General features: G+C 33.5%; 5 protein-coding genes across 8 annotated transcripts; 2 read left to right on the top strand and 3 right to left on the bottom strand.

Moving 5' to 3' along the window:
• Positions 1 to 67: 67 nt before the first annotated feature.
• LOC116432436 (protogenin) lies at positions 68 to 10,361 on the bottom strand. 2 transcript variants are annotated; one of them, XM_031989327.2, is made up of 20 exons: positions 9,889 to 10,361; positions 9,048 to 9,310; positions 8,805 to 8,937; positions 8,568 to 8,724; positions 8,416 to 8,487; positions 8,106 to 8,332; positions 7,884 to 8,029; positions 7,653 to 7,812; positions 7,303 to 7,587; positions 7,043 to 7,210; positions 6,765 to 6,956; positions 6,496 to 6,674; positions 6,272 to 6,419; positions 6,092 to 6,190; positions 5,858 to 6,011; positions 5,641 to 5,774; positions 5,200 to 5,565; positions 4,773 to 5,050; positions 4,602 to 4,709; positions 68 to 4,523 (listed from the first exon to the last, which is right to left on the bottom strand). In XM_031989327.2, the coding sequence occupies exons 1-20, from the start codon at positions 9,953 to 9,955 to the stop codon at positions 4,314 to 4,316; spliced, it is 3,546 nt and encodes a 1,181-aa protein (XP_031845187.1). In that variant the 5' UTR covers positions 9,956 to 10,361; the 3' UTR covers positions 68 to 4,313. The 2 variants fall into 2 exon arrangements, with proteins under 2 accessions (XP_031845187.1, XP_031845186.1); XM_031989326.2 differs by having other exon boundaries at positions 8,416 to 8,490; positions 9,889 to 10,360.
• Positions 10,362 to 10,970: 609 nt separating this feature from the next.
• Zw10 (Zeste-white 10 kinetochore protein) lies at positions 10,971 to 14,655 on the top strand. Its single transcript, XM_031989131.2, has 10 exons — positions 10,971 to 11,416; positions 11,614 to 11,816; positions 11,896 to 12,700; positions 12,767 to 12,915; positions 12,991 to 13,091; positions 13,209 to 13,384; positions 13,466 to 13,672; positions 13,765 to 13,902; positions 13,980 to 14,113; positions 14,304 to 14,655. Exons 1-10 carry the CDS (start codon positions 11,380 to 11,382, stop codon positions 14,517 to 14,519), a joined length of 2,166 nt encoding a protein of 721 aa, XP_031844991.1. The 5' UTR covers positions 10,971 to 11,379; the 3' UTR covers positions 14,520 to 14,655.
• A 322-nt stretch (positions 14,656 to 14,977) lies between these two features.
• Positions 14,978 to 18,440, bottom strand: Rsf1 (Repressor splicing factor 1). 2 transcript variants are annotated; one of them, XM_031989265.2, is made up of 4 exons: positions 18,324 to 18,440; positions 17,387 to 17,576; positions 16,525 to 17,110; positions 14,978 to 15,901 (listed from the first exon to the last, which is right to left on the bottom strand). In XM_031989265.2, exons 3-4 carry the CDS (start codon positions 17,100 to 17,102, stop codon positions 15,874 to 15,876), a joined length of 606 nt encoding a protein of 201 aa, XP_031845125.1. In that variant the 5' UTR covers positions 17,103 to 17,110; positions 17,387 to 17,576; positions 18,324 to 18,440; the 3' UTR covers positions 14,978 to 15,873. The 2 variants fall into 2 exon arrangements, with proteins under 2 accessions (XP_031845125.1, XP_031845124.1); XM_031989264.2 differs by lacking the exon at positions 18,324 to 18,440 and having other exon boundaries at positions 17,387 to 17,785.
• Positions 18,441 to 18,554: 114 nt separating this feature from the next.
• Positions 18,555 to 22,989, top strand: Sec15 (exocyst complex component Sec15). Of its 2 annotated transcripts, none has more exons than XM_031989262.2 (13): positions 18,555 to 18,704; positions 19,096 to 19,261; positions 19,362 to 19,648; positions 19,766 to 19,868; positions 19,951 to 20,196; positions 20,266 to 20,433; positions 20,506 to 20,577; positions 20,651 to 20,785; positions 20,849 to 21,219; positions 21,369 to 21,603; positions 21,727 to 21,868; positions 21,980 to 22,166; positions 22,253 to 22,989. In XM_031989262.2, the coding sequence occupies exons 1-13, from the start codon at positions 18,637 to 18,639 to the stop codon at positions 22,374 to 22,376; spliced, it is 2,304 nt and encodes a 767-aa protein (XP_031845122.1). In that variant the 5' UTR covers positions 18,555 to 18,636; the 3' UTR covers positions 22,377 to 22,989. The 2 variants fall into 2 exon arrangements, with proteins under 2 accessions (XP_031845122.1, XP_031845121.1); XM_031989261.2 differs by lacking the exon at positions 18,555 to 18,704 and adding an exon at positions 18,743 to 18,996.
• On the bottom strand, positions 21,864 to 26,437 carry eIF4B (eukaryotic translation initiation factor 4B). Its single transcript, XM_031989322.2, has 12 exons — positions 26,140 to 26,437; positions 25,800 to 25,922; positions 25,246 to 25,430; positions 25,062 to 25,169; positions 24,756 to 24,984; positions 24,484 to 24,675; positions 24,034 to 24,397; positions 23,910 to 23,958; positions 23,712 to 23,823; positions 23,543 to 23,639; positions 23,390 to 23,456; positions 21,864 to 23,313 (listed from the first exon to the last, which is right to left on the bottom strand). Exons 1-12 carry the CDS (start codon positions 26,147 to 26,149, stop codon positions 23,245 to 23,247), a joined length of 1,605 nt encoding a protein of 534 aa, XP_031845182.1. The 5' UTR covers positions 26,150 to 26,437; the 3' UTR covers positions 21,864 to 23,244.
• Between the last annotated feature and the right edge of the window lie 47 nt (positions 26,438 to 26,484).

Below are 26,484 nucleotides of genomic sequence, written 5' to 3'. Positions count from 1 at the left end.
CTTAGTTTTATTCAATCATTGGTTACAACAAGATACTGCGCTCAGAAGGGTCAACAATATCATTAAATATTTCGTGTATCGTTTTAATTCGAGTACTTTTAAACAATAAGATTATAATTTGATGTTGTTCACTATACATAATATATTAAAATATATACTTTTAATATTTTCTGCGGATAATATATGTACAATCGTAGAGTAAAAATATTTACAAAGTAACTGCACCCTAAAAGACAGTATAATCGTCGCAATATACTAATTAATTATAGGTGTCAGTAATTAAACAAAAAAAAAAAATATATGAAGAAGAAGATAGAGGAAAAAAAAATGGTAAGAGTTCGTGAAAAATAAATTAATAAAATTTTCTTAAACATAGTAATTACTTATTACAATTAACGATAATAATACAAACATCAATTTACCGTGTTTCTTCGATTTTTTTCATATATATCTCGTATAAAATAAAGTATTAATGTCTTGGCTATACCTACTCACTGTCACGCGACAAATATATTTTCTGAGGTAAATCGTGTAAATCTAAATTATAGTGTTGTGTAATAGGTACTGAGGTTAAGTTAAAATTAAGTAATGTAAGGTACCCATCCCCCGTACGGGGGTGGCAATTATGGAGGTATATTTACTTGACTAGAGTCGCCGTACGATCTATAATTAATACTTTATGTCCATGTATGGCCAATACTATTGGATAATTTCATCAATGAAATACTATTGCAAATGAATTGAAATATGACTACCCTCTCTCTCCCTCTCTCTCTTTCTCTCTCTTTCTCTCTCTTTCTCTCTTACCACTCAGTAAAGCTACGAGACTTGCATGGAAAGATTAAGAAATTTTTATGCACAAAATGAGAAATGCTGGGCGATATTTCTAACGCGCTTAATTGGAATATTGCTTAGTACGATAAAATTGTAGAAGTAGAGATACGCGTCGCGAGAACCTACTAATAAAATGCTTTGTTCTTTCAATATGATAATCGTTCTATATAATTATTCAAATGAATATTTTCTTAAAAAAAAAAAAAAGAAAAAAAAGTAATCTGAAATAGCCTCAATTCCAAGTATCTTTTCTTTTATACAAATTATTACATTCTAAATATGACATTTACAATATTTGTTCCTGCTATCTGCAGTCTACAGATAAAATGTTTATTGCTTTGTACTTCAATACTGCAATTATAATCTCTTTATTTAGAAGTTAATCGAACGTTTAGCACGGCGACTCTATTTTTCTGCTTCCTTCTCTCTCTCTCTCATTTTTTTGTCCTTTTCTACGAAGTCTACAACTTATCACATCCACACAGTTAATTTAAAGAAATTACAGTATGTAAAAGTATCGGTGTCCCGTGTAAATTCGGTAAAAACGGTTTCTATAAAAATGGAAGATTTTCATACGAAGTACAAAAACTGAATTGGAAAAATTTTCGGTAAAAAAATTATCAAAAGCAGTCGAGACGTTTCTGAACTTATATATAGTAGATTACGTTGCTAACAATAAAAACGATCGAAAGTGTTTATAAACCTACGCTCTCATTCACTCGTCTTATAAAATCTATAAAAAATCAATTATTAAGATTCGTATACAGTAAAAAAAGAAAGCATGTAATTTTTTTTTTTTTTTAAAGAAATAGAGCATAATATTCGCCGCAAGTATTCGTCGCCATATTAATTATCTTTCTCTCCGTCATCTATTAACACTTTTGAACTATCATTTTCCTTTTCTCTCTTTCCTTTTTATCCATAAAAACAATAATACCTTTTTCCTTAGAATTATTAAAGTTCCGTTAATATTATAAAATTACACAAGCTTAATATAATTAACATATACATACAGTGCGAAAAAATATTTAGAAATTTTCCCAAAGAGAGTTCAATGCAAAAGGAAAACAAATGTATATATGAGCGATCAAGATAATTCATAGTTGCCTACTGATTACACATTATCGATTCTTGTTTTCCCCATTCAACTCTAAGAAGAGTAACAAATACTTTCAACAAATATAAAAGTATACCATTATATGTCAGTAACGTAAAATGTAACAGGTTCAAGTTAAATACAATAACAAATGGAAAACAAATCGTTTAAATACAAAAAAAATCACAGAACAAGCAAAATTTATCTGTGAAAAATATGTTTGCAACAAATCGAATTTGTTGTGTTTCAATGTTAAGAATAAATACGTATCGCGCGTTCTATGAAATGAGATTCTGATAAGAAAAACGTGATTATGTAATGCGAAACAAATTTCTATACATGGAGTGCAACTGAAGAAATTTTCATCTTTCTATTTTTGTTAAAATCAATCAGATCTTGTAACTATTTCGTTCTTAAAGTCTTGTTAAATCTATTGGTACTGAGTTTTAATGAAACATAAGTAAACCGTAATTTATGCTTAAGAAAGTATTGTTGCAGAGTATGTTTTATATAAAAAATCTGTTTTAAAGTGCGCTCATGCTATCCGTTCAAACGCGTAACGTCTACATTTAGACAAAAAGTTGTTTACACAACGTTACCTGTCTGAACAGATGGTATTAACGCACCCTTAATAGTAACATGTCTTTAACGTAAGGCAGAAGTATTTTCCTTTCTTTTCTTTTCTTTTCCTTTCTTTCCTAGAAATGATATGAAATTATAATATTTAACAAATTATTTCATATAAAGTTGTAGAAATCTGTACAATAAAAATCTCTAGCATGTGCAGATTGAATTGATTCTATCTTTACATGGTTTCATACTGTGCTTGTAGTGACTACGTTATTGCATGATTCAGTGTATGTGATCATTTTCTGAATGTGGTAGTACTGAACGTGTAAAATGTAATAAATAACAATTAATGGAGGTACAATAATATAACATGACATATCTACGTCTCACTCTAAAAGATATAGCTTATTTCTATCAGGTACTGTGTTGGGTTTCTTCTCTGTCATGGTAACATGCACCAGTCTGGAATACATTTTGTAGTTTTGTTTCGTTCTTCCCTTTTCTTTCTTTTTTTTTCTTTTATGTTGTAGTTAACTTTAAATGTCTTGTACAACGTAAGATTTATCTTTATCATAAACTGACATTTTGAACAGGAAAAAATATTTAGAATATAACTGCGTTATCCAATTACTAGGTTCGTATTTTAATATATATTTTAAAACTATATATGGTCTTTTATAGATGTTTGTACATAGTGTTAAAAAATTTAGAAGATTTTCCTTTAAAAATCTAATCTTATTTTTTCCTGTTCACTTTTATATGCTTTCAATAGTGTATAATACAATGATTACACATATAATATAAAGACCTCGTTAAATTAATATGAACACCTCAATTATTTTCATTTCAAAAAGTGCTTGAGATGACGTCCACCTCTTTAATAAATATTTGTCGAAGTTTTAAATGCTATACATGTACTTGCGTTGGTAGCACTGGGATTAAAAAGCAAATCTAAGTCCTATTTCGAATCCGTTAAGATCTGATTAGTTTATCTTTTCCATTGCTTAATCATTGAAAAAATAAAAGACTCCTCTTGCTAATTTAGATTCGGCTAACGGAAAATGTAAGAATGTGGAATGATCGGTACTATTGCTTCTTTCAAAAGCAATATGTATATATATATCATGAATTAACTTAGGCCTGTATCCGAATATTCATGAATTTTGTCCTTCTTAGTATAAAAGGAATGCATTATTTACTTATCTTTCGCTATCATTCGAAAAACATGATATTTTTATAAACATATTCACAGATTGATAATTAATCCTATTTACAGAAACATCAAGAATCTCTTTCGTGCCTTAAAGATTCATTCGTAATTTCCAGGCGTCAACTCATGTGAGCAAATTAGCTAATGAATATTTAAGTATCATTCGTATGATTTATCCATAGCACAGTACCATTTAACAAAACATGAAATCTAAAAGTCACTAGATTTCTCACCGAATCATTAATCCAGGAATACTGTGTGTTCTCAATGAAATAACTTGCTTGAAAATATTATTTACAACAGCCTGTTCTCATATTCGACGCGTTTCTATGACACTATTATTTACATTACTTACGAATCCATCGTGGCATTCCCATTTACAAACTGTGTCATATTCAACTCGTAGAGTGTAGTAACTTGCATTGCTTCTACTTGCTTGAGAACTTTCATTCGCGTTTCATCTTTCAACCCACGTGTACACTTCTTTTACTATACATATTAACACGTTGATTTGAGCCACCGGAAAAACTTTTGCATCCTACCTGTTGTAACAGTAACAGAGGAAGAAAGTGTGAAATACTCGGATCGTATTGCCTACTGCTTTCATCCGTTTGGTCCAAGCGCTGGAACAGATATACATATAGATTTCGACAAGGATGTATCTCCGTCCGGACATCCCGAGTTGTTGTTTAAACTGCTACTGCTACTGCCTAAAGTACAATTGACCATCGTGAGCTGCGTGCCTTCCAAATCTGGCTCCAGTTCATGCTCTTGCGTTTGTTTAACGAAGACAACGCTGTCCTTTGCTTTGTACTGTAATTCAAAGTGTACTAATATGAGTACCAATCACTTTCACTAATTCTTTATGCTATTTAACATTACTGTTCGTACCTGTGAACTTTTTGTTATTTGAATATCCTTAGGCTCACCATTAACTTCCCATGACGGTAGTAAAGGTTCCTTCGCACAGGATTCAAGAATTCCGTTTGATTTCCCACCCTGCAACAATGAAAAAACCATTCAGTACACGTACACAAATAAATATTGTTGACGTTCACGTACCTTGGTATCTAAATGTGGATTTGTCGTGATCGGAGACGATGGGCAAAGAACAGCAAGTTCAATTTCATTGGGCGTTACCCTGGTGTTCATTTGCTGGCTCACCGACGTAGAGGTCTCTTCTACGCAACACCTGTTCCCATTTCGTACCAATGAACGTCCTTTCGTTGCCTGCACATTGTCTCTCAAAATACGAGCATTCTCCCACTTTCTTCGACAATACATACTACACAGACAGATTGTGATAAATCCAATGCTTATGCTCGCGCCAAGAATCACACCTAAACGTAAGATATATTGCCGTGTTAAAGTCTGAATGATATATAATAACTAACATATAAAAGAAAGTATATGGTTTATCTAATGGAACGCCAGATTAATTAAAATAGCTCGTATAAATAATTAACTTTATGTAATCAATATCGCTCACCAAGACTCTGATCTGGTTTTACGTTTTGCGATGGCTTTTGTTCGTCTGGGGAAACAGGTATTTTTGATACACTACCACCGGTGATGATAATGATCGGATCAGAGGGTTTACCATAACCGGCTTTTGTCGTAGCTTGAACCATAACGAAATATCGTTTTCCTGGAGTCAAACCTAATAAAATCGCCGACGTTTTGTTACCAGGTACCGTCACGTTTTCCCACGTGGTCATGGAATCCATTAAATCCATGGTATATATGACAAAATAATTTTGTATTATGCCATTTATATTGCTTGGCTCCTTCCATGCAACTCGTACTTTTGTATTATTTACCAAGAACCATTGTACCTCTTCCACCTTTCCAGGAACTAAAATCATTAAAATTATTAACCTGCTACTTTATATTAATTTACAAGAATATATATATATATATGTCTACTAACTGTCTTCATTAGTATAACATTCTATAGCTTCACTATAGAAACTGCTTTGGTTTGTGTTGTTTTGAATAGCTCTTACTTTAAATTGATATAGCGTAAATGGTTTAAGATTGTTGACACTTGCCTTGGTAGAGTTTCTAAAAATATGAATTATATAGTTATTTGATAATTAAAACAAGAATAAACGGCTCAAATAAAATGTAGTGACTATCATACGCACAATATAATACATTTAGGGCCTTCTAAATTTGTTGTATGAATGGACTGGTAACACAGTTCAAAAGAATTCATTTCATGCATGTCACTCAATGACCACGTTACGTTAATGGAAGTAGATGAAATAGGAATAGCTTCCAACGCCATTGGTACATTGCCTAAGTTAAAGATGAAAGTGTTAGTTATATATAAACAATTGTACCGTTATCATTGAAGTTTATACTTTCAGGACACTCACTTGTATCTGGTGGGATAGTTTCAATTTGTTTTGTCAGGCAACTAGTTGGTTCACCAGACTTCATCATACACAAACCCACCGTATACGATACATTTACATCTGGACAGAAAAATAAATTAATGAAATTCTTTAATAAAATATAAAATACTACTACTCGTACCAATACTAACACTAACTCACCGAGATTAGTAAACATATATTCAGTAATATTTTGTGGTAAAGAAATACTTGCTAATTTATATCCATTTTGATTTTCACAGTAGATTTTCCAAACTTCAAATTCTGATTCAATCTTATCATTTTCCTTAACATTTATTTTCCATTTCACCTAACACAAAAAATCGAACGTAACAAAACAATAATAAATATTACGTTATAATGCGTAATTCCAAGAATGTAAAAACCTTCACAACTGAAGAATTTACAAGTAGTACTTGTATATCCACAATATTTTTGATAACAATTGATTCTGCGGATGGCATAGTCACAGTGGTCCATTCCAACTGTGATTCGCTCATATTAGGCCAGCCTACATCTGTTTTCGCTAATACTCGTAGATCATATTGTGCACCAGGTTTCAAGTCTAATCAGATACAAATAACCAACAATTAAATTTAATCACAGATTGTGCAATCTTTATTACCGAGTAATTAAGAAAAAAGGAAATTCATACCGGAAAGTATGTAAGATTCAACATTAGCACGAAAATGAAGAGCACGAGAAGACGGTTGTTCGTGTCGTCTCAATAATAATTTGTATTGTACGACGATACCACGAGACTCCTTCTTCGTCAGTGGTTCCCATGATACATTTAATTTTGTACTACTAATTATATTCACTTTTACTTTTGGTACACTTATAGGAACTGTGAAAAATACAGCATTCTTAATCACATTCTCACATAAATAAAAAAGAAAAAAAAAGGAAACAATACAGAAAAAATTAACGTACCACTTGGAGCTGTAGAACACAAAATGGTGGCTGATTGGTCACTAGGACCATTATTGTTCCACACTCGCACATAGAAGGAGTAATTAGTAAACGGTTCAAGAAGCTTCGTCACTTCTACCGATGTAGAATTGCCAGGTTCAGGTGGTGAAACTTCTTCCTTACCTCCTTCTGCATAAATACAATATATGGGAATTGATTATGGAATATCTGATTGAAATCCATATTCTTATTCATTTAAAATTCTTTATGAATTCACTCACCTACGGGACTGTAATGGACGGTATAAGCTGTAATACTGGTGTATGGTAGAGACTTTGGTGGAACCCAGGAAATAAAAATTTTAACTGGTGATAGAGCACGACATTCTAGAGAGGTAGGTGCAGCAGGACTATTACGAGACGTATTCACTTGAAGCCGACCTGCGGCCCAAATTTCTCCAGCTGAATTTACAGCAACGCATTGATAAATGCCAGAATCAGAAGGAACTGTTGCTGATATTGCCAACTCCATTTTATTATGTTCTCTCACGTATGTAGTCCTACGTCCTGCAAAATCATACATGCATTACATAGCAGCTCGATCTTTAATTGTTAGCCGTGTTAGTAATTACCGTTTACTGTAATATTTAATGAGTCTTTCAACCAATATATTTTAGGCACAGGCAACCCTTGTGCTTGACACTCAAATCTTGCAGTTCTTCCATTCGGACAAACTTGGCTTTTAGGTGTTTTCAAAAACGTAGGTGGTACCAAAATATCCACTGTAATATTCTGAAATGGGTTTTGATATAAATGTCGTTCGAATCGCGAAGAAACAATTACAATATAATTCACAGACGAACCTGAATCTCCAAATTATTTGCAACAATAGTTTTTGTAGAACATAGATAAACTCCTGCGTCAGATACACTCACATTTACTAATGACAATATACTAATTCCAATACTAGAATTAAGCAAAATGCGAGGTTGTGCAACATTAAGATTATCTGAAAAGTTACAGATGACAGATTAGAGTAAGATCTTTTGAAGTGTTTAAACGAAACGCGGATATGAATAAGTTACCAGTATAGCGAGGAATAAATGTCCACGTCATAAGTGGAAGTGGATATCCAGATGCAGCACATGCTAAAGTAAGACTTGTTCCATTTAACAACCAATGATTGTATGAAACTTGTGGAAACAACAACGGTGGCGTATACGACCCGTTACCCTCTGGTCGAGAGATAACCGTTAATTTTGCCTCTTTACTTTTTTTGGTTTTCTTTAGGAATTCATTATTTACTATGCATCTATAAAAACACATATATACTTCACTTTATATTCTCTATTCTGAATATGTGAATAATTCTCCAATGCACACTACTACACATACCTATATGAACCAGCATCTGATAACTTCGTTGCTTTTATGTACAGAACACCTGGTGGTACCATAAAATACCTACTACTATAAAGCAAGTATATTAATGTATAATAAAAATTATGTAACTTATTGATGATCATTATATCATAAAAATTCCTTACTTTGAGTTATTATGATTGGGCAATAATTTTTCTCCATTATGCTGCCATGTGACATTAGGAGGAAAAGGAACACTATCTATTAAGCAAGATAATCTTGCTACTTCACCTTCATGTACAGTTATGTTTTCTGGTGATTCTTTAAATATATGGGCAAGTTCTGAAAAGAAGTAAACTCATGTCTTTTAATATTGATTGGACTATTAAATCATTTAATAAGATAGTTAACAAGGTAAATACCAGCTATTTGTATAAATGTAGGAGATGATCGTAGACTTCCTAAATTAGTATGTGTTACACAACGGTACTCATCTTTAATGTAATCTCTAAAATTAATTGTAGTATTATTTTTTTCTTTAAACTTTTGCACCATCTATAACAGGAATGAAATAATACTGATGTGAATGAATCTTTCTATTAAATGAAGGAAGGATAAGATTAATTTCTGTATTTTTTAATTATTTAATACTTATAAAGACATACCTTATGTAAATGAAGAGAGCCATTACGGAGAAGCGTACAACGCGTAATACCACATGGTGGTGCTGATATCCCATTGTGTAACCAAGATACATTTTGATTTGAACCTGCTATACAACTAAGTATAATTCCTTTTTTTCCTAATATCACATGACCACTGGGTTGAATTTCTAATGTTACGCCAGAACCTTTGGTGGGACTAGTATTGAAGCTTTCTGGTTTAGAAATGTTTATGTTGTGTAAACCGGCTCCAATTTCTTTGACACCTAAAATACATAAAGCATCATTACATGAACATAACTATTCACCCTCTCATTTAACATAAGAAACACTTAAACAATGCGATCCATCAAGAAAGTTCAACGGATCTTACATACTTAAACATCCTCAACTGAGACCTTTACTACATTAATTCCACACAGAATCTAAACTAACAATTTAATTTACTTCCAAAGGAACTATTACATGAACTTCTGAAAACCAAACAATTGCAACTGCGCCACTCTCAATACATATAAACCACATTTAAAAAAACAGAACTTAAAAACACATTCTAAGAAGCTCGAAGCAAGTGTCATGTCTATGTTACAAATGCGTGGTATTGTAAAAAACGCAGTGACCGACAGTTGCGAATAACAATCTACATGCGACGGTCCGAAAGATTCAAAACAGTCTAACGTAATATTTAATAATATGCGCCTGGCAAGGCAGAAACGTCGGAATCAGTGATCAATCACGGCGTGCGAAGAAGAGATATACGAGAAAAATGTTAGCGCGTGGTCCAGCGTGTATCAAGTTTGGCGAACATAAACAGATTAGACAGGAGGAGAGGAGGGAGACGCACCTGCGGCACAAGCGGGCTTTAGCACTTCTGTAAACAAGATGCTCAGTAAAAGTACTCGCGCCGCCATATATTCACGCTCATTGGCACTGGTTTCACTGACAAATCTTGGCCGAAACACACCGTCGGTTCGGTAGACTTTTCTGCGAAATTGGTCGCCGCATGTTTGACATCGGCTGCAAGAGTTTTCGGCCGTTCCGTTCGCCGAACTCTTACCCCCCTTTCGAGCTTCGCTTCGGCTTCTCACATCGTCGCCAAGCAAGACAGTATATCGTCACCGAAATCTCGAGGACGTCGACAATACCGAGAACTACACGGCCGTCGCGAATAATACTCGATTAGCTTCGTTCGCATTAGCACGCGATTCGTTCGTTTCTTGCCATCTTCTACCACTGCTACCACCACGTTACATGACAGGGTATAGACACTCCGTGTAACGTTCTTTTCGGAGAGTACCGGTACCCTCTACCGACACATGTCACTACTGAATAATGAACAGCGGGGTTTTCAATGTCATGTACAAAATTATACCATAGGAATCGTATAGAAATGTAATTCAAGAATTATCTGCTTTTAACAGCTGATACTTTCCTTTAAAATTCCCAAGCTTGATTTACGTCTTTGTACTGTGTACTTCATATGGAAACAATTATTTACTAATTAGTAATGGTTAAATATTATGCAGCATTTTAAAATAATACTGAACTCATTTTTGGATACGTTTGTAGTTATTGTAAATTTACATTTTTACATTTTCACCATAGACGAGGTATAGATAGACATTAAGCTTATGGGACTTGGTGTCACGTGGTCTGAATTACCGACTGCGTAAAAAGTCAGAGTTAAGACTGTGTTCAATATTTTTGATTCTAATTCTTAGCGCTTATAGCGCTGCCATGCAAAACTGATTTAGTCGTTAAGATAGGACGTGACACGAAAATGGTAAGGGGTGCTAGAACCCCCGAGGGTGTGTGAGAGAACTTTATATTACATGTATGTCCTATACCTTGCTGTGTTTTACCTATTTACCGCCATCCGTGGTAAAACGTCTAAGCTACTCGTCAATGAGTGCTGACCATTTTGTACTAGGTGGCATTCAAATTACCATGTCACTTTATCGAAGTATTCAATGCATTGTATAATCTTGTATTCTTCGACTAATACTTTGTATTACATTTTGAAATATTCTGTTCAAGATTAATATATATTCTATGTGTAATTATTTATTTAATATTATTCTCGAATTATATTAAATTACACTGCTACACTGATTACCCAGATCTCACTACTAAGTGGTTACTATTACCGAGTCAGTTGGTAGTAATCGCGCAACGGACTGTCAATCATGGTAAATAGTGGGAACGGTAGAATGGAAACAAACGTGGAGGTTATTTGATGTTTTATAAGTAATTATTATAAACATTGTTACTCAAATGTTAATGTACACCAAGTAACAGATAATTAAGAAATAGGAAATAATCGTTTAGACAAAATATGACGTCGTTTTTAACTGACGTGCTGATAACAGCAGGTGCGTATACAGATTAATGCAATGCATCGAATTTGCATACATACAAAATTTCCCGCGAAAAATATTTAAAAAGAATAAGGCAAATGATTATTATTGCATTTTATCGTTTGCTTTCGTCTTCGAATTATTTATTTGTATTCGTGAAATTTAAATCTGTGCAAAAAATTCAAATTTCATTGTATTGTTTTGACTTTTAGGTAAATTGGACAAAGTTAATTTGAATGAAAAAATATCTGAAATCCAAAAAGAAATAACGAAATTGAAGTACGATGTTCAAGATTTTATGGATGATAATTATGTTGAATTTACATCGAAACTTACAAGGGACCAGCATTTAGTATCAAAAGGAGAAAAGCTACTTGAAGAAATGAATGAATTACAAAAAAGAATAGATGATCAGGTACGTGGTAAAATTTATGGAAAATTCATAAGTATCAATTATTTACAATTATAATTCTTATTTATTAATTGTTGTTAAGGTGAAAATAGAATTGTCAGGTTCCACAAAAGAACTGAAAACATTGTCGCAAGCACTGAAAGAATCAAACATGATGTTGCAACTTTCTAATCAACTTTTAACCCTGCACAAATGTGAAAAATCCATAAAGAATTATGAACAGGAGAAACGGTATATAGATGCAGCTAAAACGCTATGTCGCATGCAAATGATACTGTATAATCCTCAAAGCGATCTTCGTGAACTCGATATTTATACAGCGATTGAGGAAAGATATTTGAATCTATACACTTCCTTTTTGTATGATACATCCTCATTGTTGTACGAACGGATCTGTTGGACTGGCATCGACGATGAAAACTCGTCCACAGTTACACTAAGCATCAAAAATGAATTCGATGATATGCAAGAATTATTTCAGGGGTTGCATTGCATTGATAATCTTTCAAGTTATTTACATAAATTTGCTACTACTCTCATGGAATACGTGATCAACCCCACCATTAATGATGATTGTTCCATCTATGTAGTTAATGAAAAAATATTCACCATTGAAATTCTGAATAAGAAGAAGTCACCAGGCTATAAGTGTGTTCTATACAATTTGGAATTGTTGTTCAAATTCCTCCATCAACATCTTAATGTAATCATACACGACGAGGAAACGTTTCTAAAAGAGATAAAACCGCACCTGTTAGACAAATTGTCGACATCCCTGACAAACAATTGCATCTCACGAATTGTTCCAACGTCCAGCGCTGATTTGAAAAACTTTACGCCCATCGTACAGGCAATCTACGATTTTCAATACTTCTTGGTTGAAATTGGTACATTTGCAATAATGTCGATTTTCAAAAAGTTTTTTCGGAGTGTAATTGTTTATATGATTTCAGGTTTCATAACATCGGACGAATTATTTTTGTCGGAGTACACGAAAAACATTGACAAGCTTTTTATTGAACGAATTTGTCAAGATTTATTAGCAAAAGCGCGAAATATTATGAAGAAAGACTTACACGACTGTATCACGTATGAACCAGAGGTATTTTAATTAAATATTCTAATTAAACTTGATTATCCAAAGTGTATAAATAATCTTCTGAAATTCATATCTTAGGAACCACCTGAGTTTCCCGATGATGCATCTGACTATAGCGAAATGAAAGTTGATATGAAATTAAGTGACAAAACATTTCAACTTCCTAAATGTCAAGTAAGGTAAATGAATGATTTGAAAACAGTTCTAAGTATTAGATACTTCAAAAACTTTGATTGTATCATAGACAGAGTTCTAATATAATGTTTCACGAAATGATTGTGTAAACTGCGTTTTAGTAAAAGTGCAAAGGAGACGTTAGACCTTGCAAGGAGTATTCTGGATGAAGCATGCAGTAATTCGGATTCCTGCGCCATTCGATTATTTTACACGTGTAGAAATGTTTTTGAAATGTACTCGGGATTAGTACCGGAACATCACCGGAAGTTTCTGGAAACAATACCTCAACAAGTCGGTGAGAACTTTGATGATTTTAATAGACGTGTCAATAGTAATTTGTTAGAGCTCTAATTAATCCTTTGTATTTTTCAATCAGCCGTATTCCATAATAATTGTATGTATCTCGCTCATCATCTTCTCACACTGGGACACGAATATAGGGACAAGTTACCGAAGTCTTTACAAAATTACAATCTAACTTTCGCTGATCAAATATTAATGCTAAGAAACGTCGGATCAACGTGTTTCTTAGAACATATGAAATACCAACGAATTATTATTTTTGACATTCTCAAAGAATCGGGTTAGTAACAACCGAATTTCTCGATTGAACAGTTCATAGCAGTAGTTATCAATCATTTTAATAATATTTAATTAACGTTTCTGTTAAATAAGGTTTGTCAGCATTAGGACAAAGTTCAGAGTTGCAGCCTAACACAGAACGTGCACTCAGGCAGTGTATTCGGCAATTAGAGTTACTCAAAACAGTTTGGCTAGATGTTTTACCTGTAAATATATATTGCAGAGCTGTAGGTCAGTTTCTATTTTCTAATGAAGAACATAATTAGAAGTGCTTCTAATATTATTTCCATATATTAATGCCATTTTAGGATGTATCATGAATTCTATGGTTGAAGATCTTATAATTAGAGTAGTATCCGTTGAAGACATTCCTGCTGATGTTGCAACTGATTTGGGAACACTATTCAATATGATAGTAAAACGGGCACCAGTAATATTTCCGGTAAGTTTATGTAGAAGAAAGCATGTGAACAAGTACTTCAGAAAAGATTTTTTATTAAAAATTACAGTGAAAATGTAATTATTAATAATTTGGTCTTGAAACAAATTCCATCAGCATTTCCTGTAAAATGAAACTGGAATGATATTATTCTATTTGGTAATATTTGTAAGAAAATCATTATGCATTTCAGGATCCTCAGAAGATTCATCAACACGTAAGGAAATGGGAGAAGTTTTTAGAACTAATTAAAGTACTCGGCGCTTCACTGAAAGAAATTGAAGTTAGATGGGGAAGTGGCAAAGGTCCGCTCGCGCGTGAATTTACACCTTCTCAAGTTAAACAATTAATTAGAGCATTATTTCAAAATACCGAGCGCAGGTCTAACTTGTTAGCTTGTATAAAATAATATTAAAGTTTACACTTTGTGTCAGAAATTAATTTTATGCATTTATTATTGTAGCGAATTGTAATCATTTTATATTGATATTAATTGTATTATGTTTTATAATATTATATTGTTAATACAGTTGAGTCCCCTTTTACTTACGATTTGTACCTTTTTACTTGAAAATGTAGATTGTAATACTTACTCTGAAATTCCATGTTTTGTCGCAGATTGCCAAATGATTATTTGTCACAGAGATGGAGCAATTTTATCTTTGTCCATTATTCGTAAATATAGAAATAACGGTTGAATGATATAAATTTTGAATAGCATTGTAACGATTACTCACGGTTCGTACTTATTTGCGAAAAAGACCTTCAGAACTCTTTCTATTCATTGAAGGAAGAAACCAGTAAGTAGTATGAACTTTAAGAAAGTAGACAAGCAGGCAGGCAGGCAGGCAGGGTGGCGGGCAGTAGTGAGAGCAAATCATTTAATAGATTTCCAATTCCACATCATTTACAGCAATGGCAAACATTATTACCATAATTTCAATATTTTTCATTCAAGTATCCACAGTGACGTATGCTCAAAATTTCCAAATGCAATACTATCTCTGCACATATATTTCAAGGCCATACTTTAGATCATATGCAGCGAATTAATTTTGCAGCTCTTTAATCCTGTTTTGACATATAAAAATCCTTAAGGCAAAGCTGCACAATTAAGTACATATACGAGCAGTAGTGTGCATTTGGCTAAAATTGCGCAAATTCTTTTTGCTTTACCTCACCTTATTAAATGTTAAGTACATCTATAATAGATGATGTAAAAGTATCGACCATTATATTAGAACCCCCTTAAAGCATATAAAACGTCTAAAGAAAAAAGAAGAAACGGAAAGGGCTAAGTCACAGAAGAAACTTATCACATATTTTCTTATTTAAAAAAAAAAAGAAAAAAAAACACAAAAGAAGTATAAAAAAAAACTACATATAAAAAACTTATTAAAGATTACAGAATATATAATATCCTTTTCAGATTGAAAAAAATGCAAAATATTATAAAATAATTTTAGACTAAGATCGTATGGCTTGCTGATTCAAGTCCTTTTCATAATTTTTTTCATCTTTCTTTCATTCATTGTATATAAAGTTCGTAATAACACGTCTTCATGATTAATGAGTAATGTTCTGAAAATGATTACAAACTGTGGAACTAAAATTATACTATATAAATGGTATTGCACAACTTAATTCTGCAATGGTAGTTCTTGTCTATATACAGGTCGCTGCGTAGATTGGATAGAAATGTAGTCATCAGGGCGGGTAGCTGATTGGCCCGCGGTTCAGATTGGCAATGCAGTGTAGATCTTTTATGTGCATTCACGAAGATGACGATGACTGTGAACATGGAAGTGCAAAACAGGATGTCACATTACTTTCGCCTTTATTTGGCGGATAACTCTCATTGATATTGAGAGTCTATAATTGCATAATACATCTGTACATGCAATAAATTTGTTCAGCATAAATTGCCGACTCTAGTCTCATGCAATAAATGATTTTTTTTCTATTTGTGTGTATACTTTGCACATTAATCACCATAGATCCAAGCGAATGTAAAAATTAAGATATTGTATATATATACATATACATACACACATATATATATATGTATATGTTAAATTACTTCTTAAGGAAATCCCTTAATCTGATTTTTTATTTTTGTGTCAGCTCACAATATTTATCTGCCAAACAATGTCAAAGGAAAGGATTACTTATTCCGGGCTAAAAACCATTGTGTTTTTGAAAAACATATTTAGGTGATTTTTGAAGATATTTCTGTCTTGTTTAATATTATAATGAAATAAATATTCAATGCCTGTTACCAATAATAGAAGCAAACAAATATGATTGCTTTTGTATATTTTTGGTCTTTGTTTGCCGAGTAGAACAGTTTCAGTAAACTCGTGTAAGTATAGCATAATGTAAAATCATTTTACAAGGACTGGTATCATTAGTACCTGCCACGACCGGCTGGAGAACGACTTCGATACCTCGATGTGCTAGTGCCTTTGTTGGTATAATAATCAGCATTGGTTTCTCCACTATTATAGACATCTTGTGCATATCCTTCTCGAGTAACATACCCACTGGCACGATTGGTCATATAATCTTCGCCGTAGTAGTCTCTACCTCTACTTCCACCACCCTTGCCTGCATAGTAATTTCCGTAATCTGTATACGCATTATTGCCTCTGTAACTGAGCGCAGTGGAGACTGCAGACCCATAGCCCCTATTAGCTGCTCCTCGATTTCCTCTGAATCCTCCCATACCACCCCTGCCTCCACCGCGACCTCTACCTCGTGAAATTTCAACTCTCAACTTGGCACCCATTATTTCTGTGCCGTTCATACTGCTACACGCAAGTTCTGCTTCGTTCATATTTAAAAATTCGATGAAGGCAAACCCTGGAGGGTTGAACGCAACCCAAACTTTGTTTAGTTTGCCATATTTTTCAAACTCTGTTTGAAGGTCTTCTTTTTTAATGCTCTCATTCAGACCACCGACATACACACGCGTGTATCCTTCTGGTGTCATTTTTATGCCTAAAAATTACAGTTGCACATTACATAAATAATATTGCATATTGATAAAAATCGGAGATGCAAATAAAGCGAGGACGTTACAAAAATTATACGCATTAATCTCACAGATTTTATCACGTAACTATAATTAAACACAATAGAAGCACGACGGAATAATAAGAATTTTTTTGATTATGTTCCACAAATTAAGCAATAGACCTCGAAATGTAGGAAAGTCGAGCACTTGCGCGCCAATGATTTCGAAAACGGTAATTCTTCATAGAACAGTATACTTACTTGTAATTTACTTCCCGTTGAAATATTCCGTTTCTAAGTAAAATATTTGACAAATTTTTAAGGAAAAAGGATATCCAGTACACCGTTACTACGACAGAATCAATAGGTGAGGATCAACCGGGGTTCACACTGCACAGAACTACATCCGACGTCTTGGCGTCTCCAACCCAGACGCCAAAGCTCGTACGGTCTGCTCAAATAGATTATTTCGTTCCGATGAATATCACAACCAAAAATCGTTTCGTATTTGAAACATCGTTTAATTAATTATTCGATAATCACTAACAGGCTAGAATAATCAGAGTACTTAAAACGAAAGCCGAACAGAAAATATTTCAATCCCTTCTAATATTACACTTCAACGGACTGATTTTACTCGAGCAGACTGTATTCGTGCTCTTGTTTATCTTCGGAAGTCAAATTTATCAAAAACAACATAGTGATAAATTGACTAACGGACCATTTAAATTCCTAATAAATACCACGTTATTTCAAATGATTTTTTTTTCAAATAGACATTATTACGATTTGAAACGATAATAGCTTGTCTATTGTATCAATTTGATCGGCGATTCTAATCGATAATGTTGCTTATAAACAGGTTCTAAATATTATGTGCAGAATATACATTGCGTAGTGAGAAATAAAGAACGATTTCCTTTCCCGTATCAGTTAATTTATTAAATGAAAAATAATCGAAAACTTTCGACGTGATTTATTATATATTTTTCTGTTATACTACTGTTTCTGCGAGAATGCCTTTAGCCCATGATAAGTGAACAGAACGATAGCGAATTATCTTAAAGCAATGCACATGCTCGATTGCCGATTTCAATTTATATAAATATATGTAAATCGCATAAAATATATTCCATTCTATTAACTTTAATGACGTTTAATTTCGCTGCAGTTCACGATACAATAAACCACTTTGTACCGTTAATTTGGGTAGTTCACTGACCGCCGGAAAGTGACACATAAGTGATACTTCAACGTGGTAGGCAATGCAGTTTCGCGGAAGATGGCAGTTCAAACGAATGATATTGACACTGTCATTCGGATGATTGTTCTAATGACAGAAACGTTCTAGTTAAATCGGTAGATTTAGTTTATTTTGTTGACATGACATGTAGTTGCACAACAAATGGAAATTACCTGACCTTGGTAAATTCGAGGTTGTTCAAATAGCTTCATCAAACATTTTGACGCCTCTTTTTATCATATTCGAGTTTTGATCAGATTCAATCGAAATGCAACGATACGATATTCTTATTCAAGAAATCGAGGGCATAGACGATTATTTGGGTCCAACATTTCGGTACGTAAATTCAAAGGGGATTCATCCCTCTATGTTTTGGTCAAAAGACGCGCCCCCGAAGCCACCCCTTCACGCAGATGCGACTGTATTGTGCATATGCGCACAAGGAGGGTGGAAAATGGGGGTGGTTATCCCTGTTGTAAAATAAAGATAAATTGAATTAGGGTTGTATCATGTCAAGGTTGTCAACTAACCAAGTTGATAATCTGTTGTCAAGTATGGTACCGAAACATGAGTATCTTTTATATGAAATAGAATCTACAGATACTAATAGCATAGGGCTTGTTTTCAGGTACTATTGCTCTTAATAGTTGCTTTGAAGACAGAAGAATTGCAAATGTAAAGAAGTAGAAACAGTATATTGGTATTATAATTTCTTCTTTTTTTTTAGAGCTATATACGATGGCCACGAACATCAAAAATTTATGGAAAAGCTTGACGAACGTATCAAGGCTCATGACAAAGACATTGAAAGAATGTGTAACCATCATTATCAAGGTTTCATTGATTCGATAAGGGAACTTCTTCAAGTTCGTTCGCAAGCACAACAACTTAATGTTAGTTTTTACCTTGAGGTCCATGTATTGCGTAGATTATACAAGTTACCATGAAAATCTTTAATTTTACATATTTCAATGAATATAAAATGCTTTGTAGGCTGAAATATTGGAACTTGATAAGCGTATTACGGCTACCTCTACCAAAGTGATAGAAAAAGGAGAAGAGCTTGTTAGAGCCCGAAAAGTAGAAAGTAATATGGCTGCAGCAGTAGACAGTCTTACCATGTGTCTTCCTGTTTTAGCTGCATACGCAAAGTTACAGAAACAATTGAAAGATAAACGTTATTACCCAGCATTAAAGACATTGGAACAATTAGAACATCATGATTTACCAAAAGTAACAAATTATAGATTTTCTTCACAAATTACTCAACAGATACCACAGTGAGTAATGTCACAACATAAAGCAACATTTGTTTTTACAGCAGAATGTAACTAACGAGTAATTTACACAGAAATGTTAAGTGACATTAAGTGACTGATAGATTGCAATGATTTTAGACTACGTGAAAATATAAAGGATGCTTCCATGTCTGATTTAAGAGACTTTTTAGAAAATATTAGGAAATATTCACCAAAAATTGGTGATGTTGCTATGAGACATGTAAGTGTTACTGTATAGTTCATACATTTACATACATACTAATTGTTATATATTTGATGCATTATATTCATTTTTGAAATAGACTCAAGAACAGTTAACTATTGAAGCTGAAATCATTGGCCGTAAAAAGAAGAGATCACAGACTAGAACTTCTTCGCCAAATGATGGTGAAGAGGAGTTGAGTGCTCAAGATTTAATGGATTTTAGTCCAGTATATCGTTGTATGCATATTTATACAGTACTTCGCGAGGGGGAAACGTTTAAAGCATACTACAGACAACAAAGAAAACAGCAGGCTAGATTAGTTCTGCAATCTCCCATTAATATGGTACATATTATTATTATTCGTAGGAGTAGGTTTCCTATGTATAACTCAATTTTTATTTCATATTTTTAGCATGAGAGTATAGCTAGTTATCAGACTTACCTACAAGGGATTGTGGGGTTCTTTGTGGTGGAAGACCATATTTTGAATACAGGTAATGGTTTAGCAACAAGAGCTTACATAGACGAACTATGGTCCATGGCATTATCACAGATAGTAAATGCACTGCGTACTCATTCTGTAAGTAATAAATTATTAAGATAAATAATAAAGTTATTTTCTAAAAAATTAATCTGATGATGATCTTTCTAGGCATATTGTACAGATGCAAGACTTATTTTAAGAATAAAAAATCTAATAATGTTATTTAATACAACTTTAAGAGTAAGTAAGATGCACTGTTATAAGTTCCTTACATTTGATATATAATCTTCACTATCTTCTTTTTCTTATACAGAATTATGGGTATTCTGTAGGACAGCTTTGGGATTTATTACAAGAAATTCGAGTCCATTATAATGAAGTTCTAATGCAACATTGGGTTCAAGTATTTAGAGACATTCTGGATGAAGATAGTTTTCTGCCAATTCAGGTATACATTTATAGTTTATAACTCATATACTTTTAATACTTTATGCGTATTACGATTTATTAGGTCACAACACAAGATGAATATGATAATATTTTGGATTTATTTCCCTATCACGACGAAGAGTTAGAGAAAACAGAATTTCCGAAGAAATTTCCATTCTCTGATATGGTACCAAAAGTATATCAGCAAGTTAAGGAGTTCATATACGCTTGCTTAAAATTTTCAGAGGATTTGAATTTCACACAAACCGAAATAGATGAAATGATCTGCAAATCAACGAACTTGCTGTTGACAAGAACATTTAGTGGTTGTCTGTCCTCCTTATTTCGAAAGCCGTCGCTTGCTCTTTTACAAGTAGTTCAGATTATTATAAACACAGGGTACCTTGAGAAGTCTACAAAGTATTTGGAAGAATTCGTGACCAATATCACCGGGTAAATATTACACAAATCGTTAGTAGACTCTGTACAAGTATGTATTTATAGCCTGCATATTATTATACAACAATTCTTATATCCACAATAAAATTATTAACAAAAAAAATAATTATATAACCACTATAGCATTAGTATTTATTTTACAGTACACCACATGAGGGTCAGTTAAGTTGTATGGGCGTCGAATCAGCTATGTTTAGAGTAGCAAGAGACGATGCTGAGAAACAAATTTGCGATAAATTAACAAACAAATTAGACGAGTTCTTGGAATTAGAAAATTACGATTGGAATTTGGCAGAACCTCAAGGACACGCATCCGGTTTTATTACTGATCTCATAGCATTCTTGCAAAGTACTTTTACCTGTTTCACTAATTTACCTGTACGTATTTTTTACTAGGTTAATACTAAATCAATAAACTTTCGTTACAGTGAAAATTATTTATGACTAAACATTGCCAAGGTTTTAAAAAGAGAACCGTAAAATTAAATGTTTATCTTTTAGGAAGAAGTTGCTCAAGTTGCTTGCAAAGCTGCTTGTTCCCATATAGCAAAAGCTGTACTAGGTATACTAATTAGTGAAGACGTGAAACAAATATCAATGGGTGCTCTTCAACAAGTCAATTTAGATACAATACAGTGTGAACGTACGTGTTCGTTTTATTTGTTGAATAAGACGTACAACATATGGTTACAGAATATTCTTAGCTGTACTGAACCACCTTGCACATAATTTAAAAAGATACGCAAACTTTTAGAATTTGCCGCCTCAGAACCTGTAGTCGGTTTACCTGAAGGAACTTTGCTTCAAAATTTCGCACAACTAAGACAACTGCTAGATTTATTTATGAGTTGGGACTGGCCTACATATTTTCACGACTACGGCCACGAATCAAGCAAATATAATTTAGTAACTCCAAATATGGCTGTATTGTTGTTAGAGAAGTATGTGGCATGTCGTTTCATTTAATGTAATTTTCCACTGTACACACTGATTTCTACATTTTCAAAATGTGTGTGTGTATTTGCAGATTAAAAGAGTCTGATAAAAAAACAGTATTTGCCGTACTGAAAAAGAGCGAGAGGGATAAGAAGAAACTTCTGGAAACCGTATTAAAACAGCTACGCCAATTGGCGCAAACTACTCAACAGTAAACTAAACTGAAGTTAATATATATGTATATATATTAACATATATATATATATACCTCAAAAGAGATTGTAAATATATAATTTTTAATATATACGCCTCCAAACATAATTCTTAGAAACTTATTGTTATTACAATAAAATGGCTATAAAAAATGTTCATTGATCAGTCCATGTTTTCAGTTTCATGATATTGTCACGGTTGTTAAAATAGCAATTCCATGTGACGTCATGACACAGAGATTCATACTTCATTGTGTTCGTGTTCATTTAGCATTTAGTTTTCGATGTTCAATTGCAATTATCTATACATTTCTATTTAAGAGTCGTACGTGATCGAATTCTAGGCAATTGAATATAATACATTGCTCAAGTTCCCATACACTTATTATTTTAATCGTTTCCTTCTAAATTGGCATTGTTATATTACATGTAAATGAGTTACATATTGTAAAATAACTGTACAGTGGGTAAAGTATGACGTATAAAGTCCCAATTCCTAAGTCTTACAGATGCAATTACCGTTAGAATTAAATATTTAGAAGAAAAAAAAAAGAGAAAAAAAGATCGACGTAACTCCTTCATTCTAATGTTGTCTAGTTTTTCACATCGATTTAATGGTACTGAACGTTCATATGCCGAAATATAAAGTAAATACATATGTAGATTGATAATTATATTAAGAATAATAAAATAGATTAAATACAAATCAACAATAATTCCTGTAAAGTAATACCAAGAGCTTAGTGCTTGATTCATGAATCAATTCGATAAGTATTTTTTAATAGAGATAAAACAAATTAATAATATGCATATATAGACCAATTTATGATGGATGTGGCACAATTTCATTGATGACGTATAATGGTCAGGACTAATCATCAATATTGTCAGGGTCCACATCATCAGGTAGCATGGAATACTTGTTGGAAGCTACGAAATTCTGAAATCAAATAAAATTATGTGTAATTATTATTCTTATTATTATTATAAATATCCACTAATATCTTTTAACTTACTGGAGCTTGCTCATCCTTTGCCTTTGGCATTCTGCTGATATCGTCTTTTTCTCTGTCTTTCCGCTCCCTGAAAATATCGAAACGAAAAAGTTGTACACTTATTTTTCTTATAAAATAGAATAAAACATAAAAAAAAGAAAAAGAAAACATTACCTATCTGAACCACGAGTATCATTTGGTCTTTGAGGACCTTTCGATGGTGGAGGTCCTCCACGAGAGAAGGTTGGACCTCTAGAGTCTCCATACTGATCTGAACCATACAAGTTCGTATTATGAATCGTTTAAAGTAATTTATTCCGAAGTTATTTAATCGGGAACTTACCAGATGGAACGGGATTATTTTGTGGTGCTGGTCTCTCGCTACGTCGACTTCTGTCGTCTTCGGATCGCCAAGTTAGTCGACCTCTATCTTTTTCCTTATCATCGCGACCTTCCTACAAGAATCGACAAAAATTTTATGAAGTATACAACACATGTATACATGTTCTATTATTAACTCGTATACATGTTGACGACTTACTCCATTACGCCTGTTCCAAGTACCATCTTTGCCGCGTTTCTCTGATTCTCTGAAAGGAAAGATCATTAATAATAACTGTACTAAAATACTGTAAGAGTATCGTTAGCTAGATACTTCAATTTACCCTTCATCTTTGAACTTCGTGTCTGGATATGCCTTTACAAGACGCTCTTCGATTTCTCTATCTCTGGCTGTAGTATCCACAGGTTTTGCGGCACCAAATATGTTGGTTGATGGAGTAGGTGCAGGAGCAGGAGCAGGGGTAGGAGCAGAAGCAGGAGCAGGAGCAGGAGCAGGAGCTGGAGCTGGAGCAGGAGCAGGAGTAGGAGCAGAAGCAGAAGCAGGAGCAGGAGCAGGAGCAGGGGCAGGAGCAGGAGGTGGTCCAGTAGATGAATCTTCTTTTATAGGTTGGCCATCGTTTCCGGCACCAGCTTCCACAGGTTTTGTACGGGGTTTTAGTTGCAATTTCGGCCTACTTCTTGATTCAGCTAAAATACAGAAATGTTTCTCAACAAAAACGTTTGGCAGACGATGATTATTTTAGAATTGTATATTAAAGATGATATATGTTTACCGTCCCCAGGCGGTGGTAATTTTGTTGGTTTTCGTGGACCATCCCGATCATAATCAGCTCTGAAGCCACCGCCACCACCACCACCTCCAGCACCACCAGCACCACCAGCACCGCCACCTCTATCTCTCAACATTGGTCTTCCTCTATCAGTATTTTCACGCCATCCACCAGGCTTATTATCAAACTCGAAACCTAGGTGATAAGTAAATCGACGTCATTAGTTCTTTGTATATTAATAATTCTGAAAGCATAATAAAAATTTATTGTATTACCGCCTTCACGATCTTCTCTTTTCTCTCTGTTGTCGTATCGACTTCGATATGAATCTCCTCCCTCTGAAGGCGCACTGTCTCGTGGACCACTTCTCCAATCCAATCTCCAAGATGAACGGTCAGAATCATCGTAATTATCTCTACGATTATCTCTACCCATGCGACCCCCGCGACGATCGTCATTGACGCTGATCGAAACGTCGATTCGTACTCTTCTTGCTTTCATAGGCTATGAATGTAAAATCAGTTATGATCCTTTATCATATTTTACAATATTCTCGTCACATTTTAGAATATTAGACTTACAGTATTGGATAAATTAAGAGCACTGATTAAACTCTGACGATCTTCGAATTCAACGTATCCAAATCCCTTAAGTTTATTAGATTCTTTTGGTAGACGTATACTCGAAATCTAAAAGGTATTGAGAATGCAAATTATTCTGATAAATTGGATATTTTATGAATAAATGTGTTAAATAGAGCCTGACCTTCATCTCAGAGAAAAATTCTGTTAGATATGCTTCATCCACTTCATATGGAAGATTAGAAAGATATGCTACATAGGGAGGATTAGTTGGGACATCGTTATCAAGACCGTGCGGGTCTCTTGCAGCTCTGGGAGCAGTTGGAAGAACCACTGGTTCTTTGCTGCTTCTTGATGTATATCCTCCTTCTATTGTAAAATAATAGATAAGTTATAAACAATGGTTTTGCAAATCAATTGTATGTGTAGTCTGACGATATACAGAAAAAAAAAAATCGTATTGTAAATCTGGAGCACGCATCAGCTTTTAATATTTAAAGATACTTAATTACAAGATATAGCTTTCTTTTGTTCCTTACAATACAATGGATGAATACAGTTAATTTTTATGTTCAATTACTATTTGTAAAATTTGTTTTCTCTGAAATTATTATTGTATATAACGAAAATATAATTATTATTACTATTATCCAGTATAAATACCATTGTTTATAAAAATTCATTGGAAAGTTATGAAAATAAAATGATACGAATAAAGTATTTATGAACTTGTTTTACCATGTTCATCTTCCATATCATCTGCCCAACTTGGTTTCATTAGCACAGTGGGTGTTTCATTCTCTTTAGCCAAAAATGTCATTAAACCGACAGTTATGCACTTCTTTTTCTTTCCTTTCTTTCCTGTAAAAAATCAAGGAAACCGTCAACAGACATTTTCCGAAGGAATCGTGAATATACGGTGGTACAATATTGAAAGCATGCTGGATTTAGCGAGAAGTTTGGTTATGTCGCGACAAAATTGTAAAAACACATCAACGCCCAACAATTCCGAAGTTGAAAATATAAATAAACGGACGAAACGTTAAGTGTCGTTCCATATATTTCGAAGAAACCGTACCTGAAGACATGATTGCTGCCCAAATTTAACTGAATGCAAATCAAATTCGCGTTTCGATGGAGCACAGGACCAACCTCAGGATCCATAAGGCATGAAACACGTTTTAGAAAGACGCATGTCGGCCAACATTGGGCATTGCGAATTTAGGAGGAACAACAAAATATACATGCTTTTATTTTCTAAATACCTTACTTTAAAATAAATTATATAAACGGATTAACACGATTATCGAGGAATGTTGCTTAAAAATAACTTTTCATCCCGGTTGTTGCATTGAATATCTATAACAATCAATCGACAGTTTCGAATGGTATTAAATTGCGGCGAGCCGACAATTTAAGAAGC

The sequence above is a fragment of the Nomia melanderi genome, chromosome 9 (genome assembly GCF_051020985.1).
Source record: "Nomia melanderi isolate GNS246 chromosome 9, iyNomMela1, whole genome shotgun sequence".
Taxonomy (NCBI): domain Eukaryota; kingdom Metazoa; phylum Arthropoda; class Insecta; order Hymenoptera; family Halictidae; genus Nomia; species Nomia melanderi.
The sequence above is the reverse complement of the archived record's forward strand: the minus strand, read 5'-3'. Positions and strand labels throughout refer to the sequence as shown.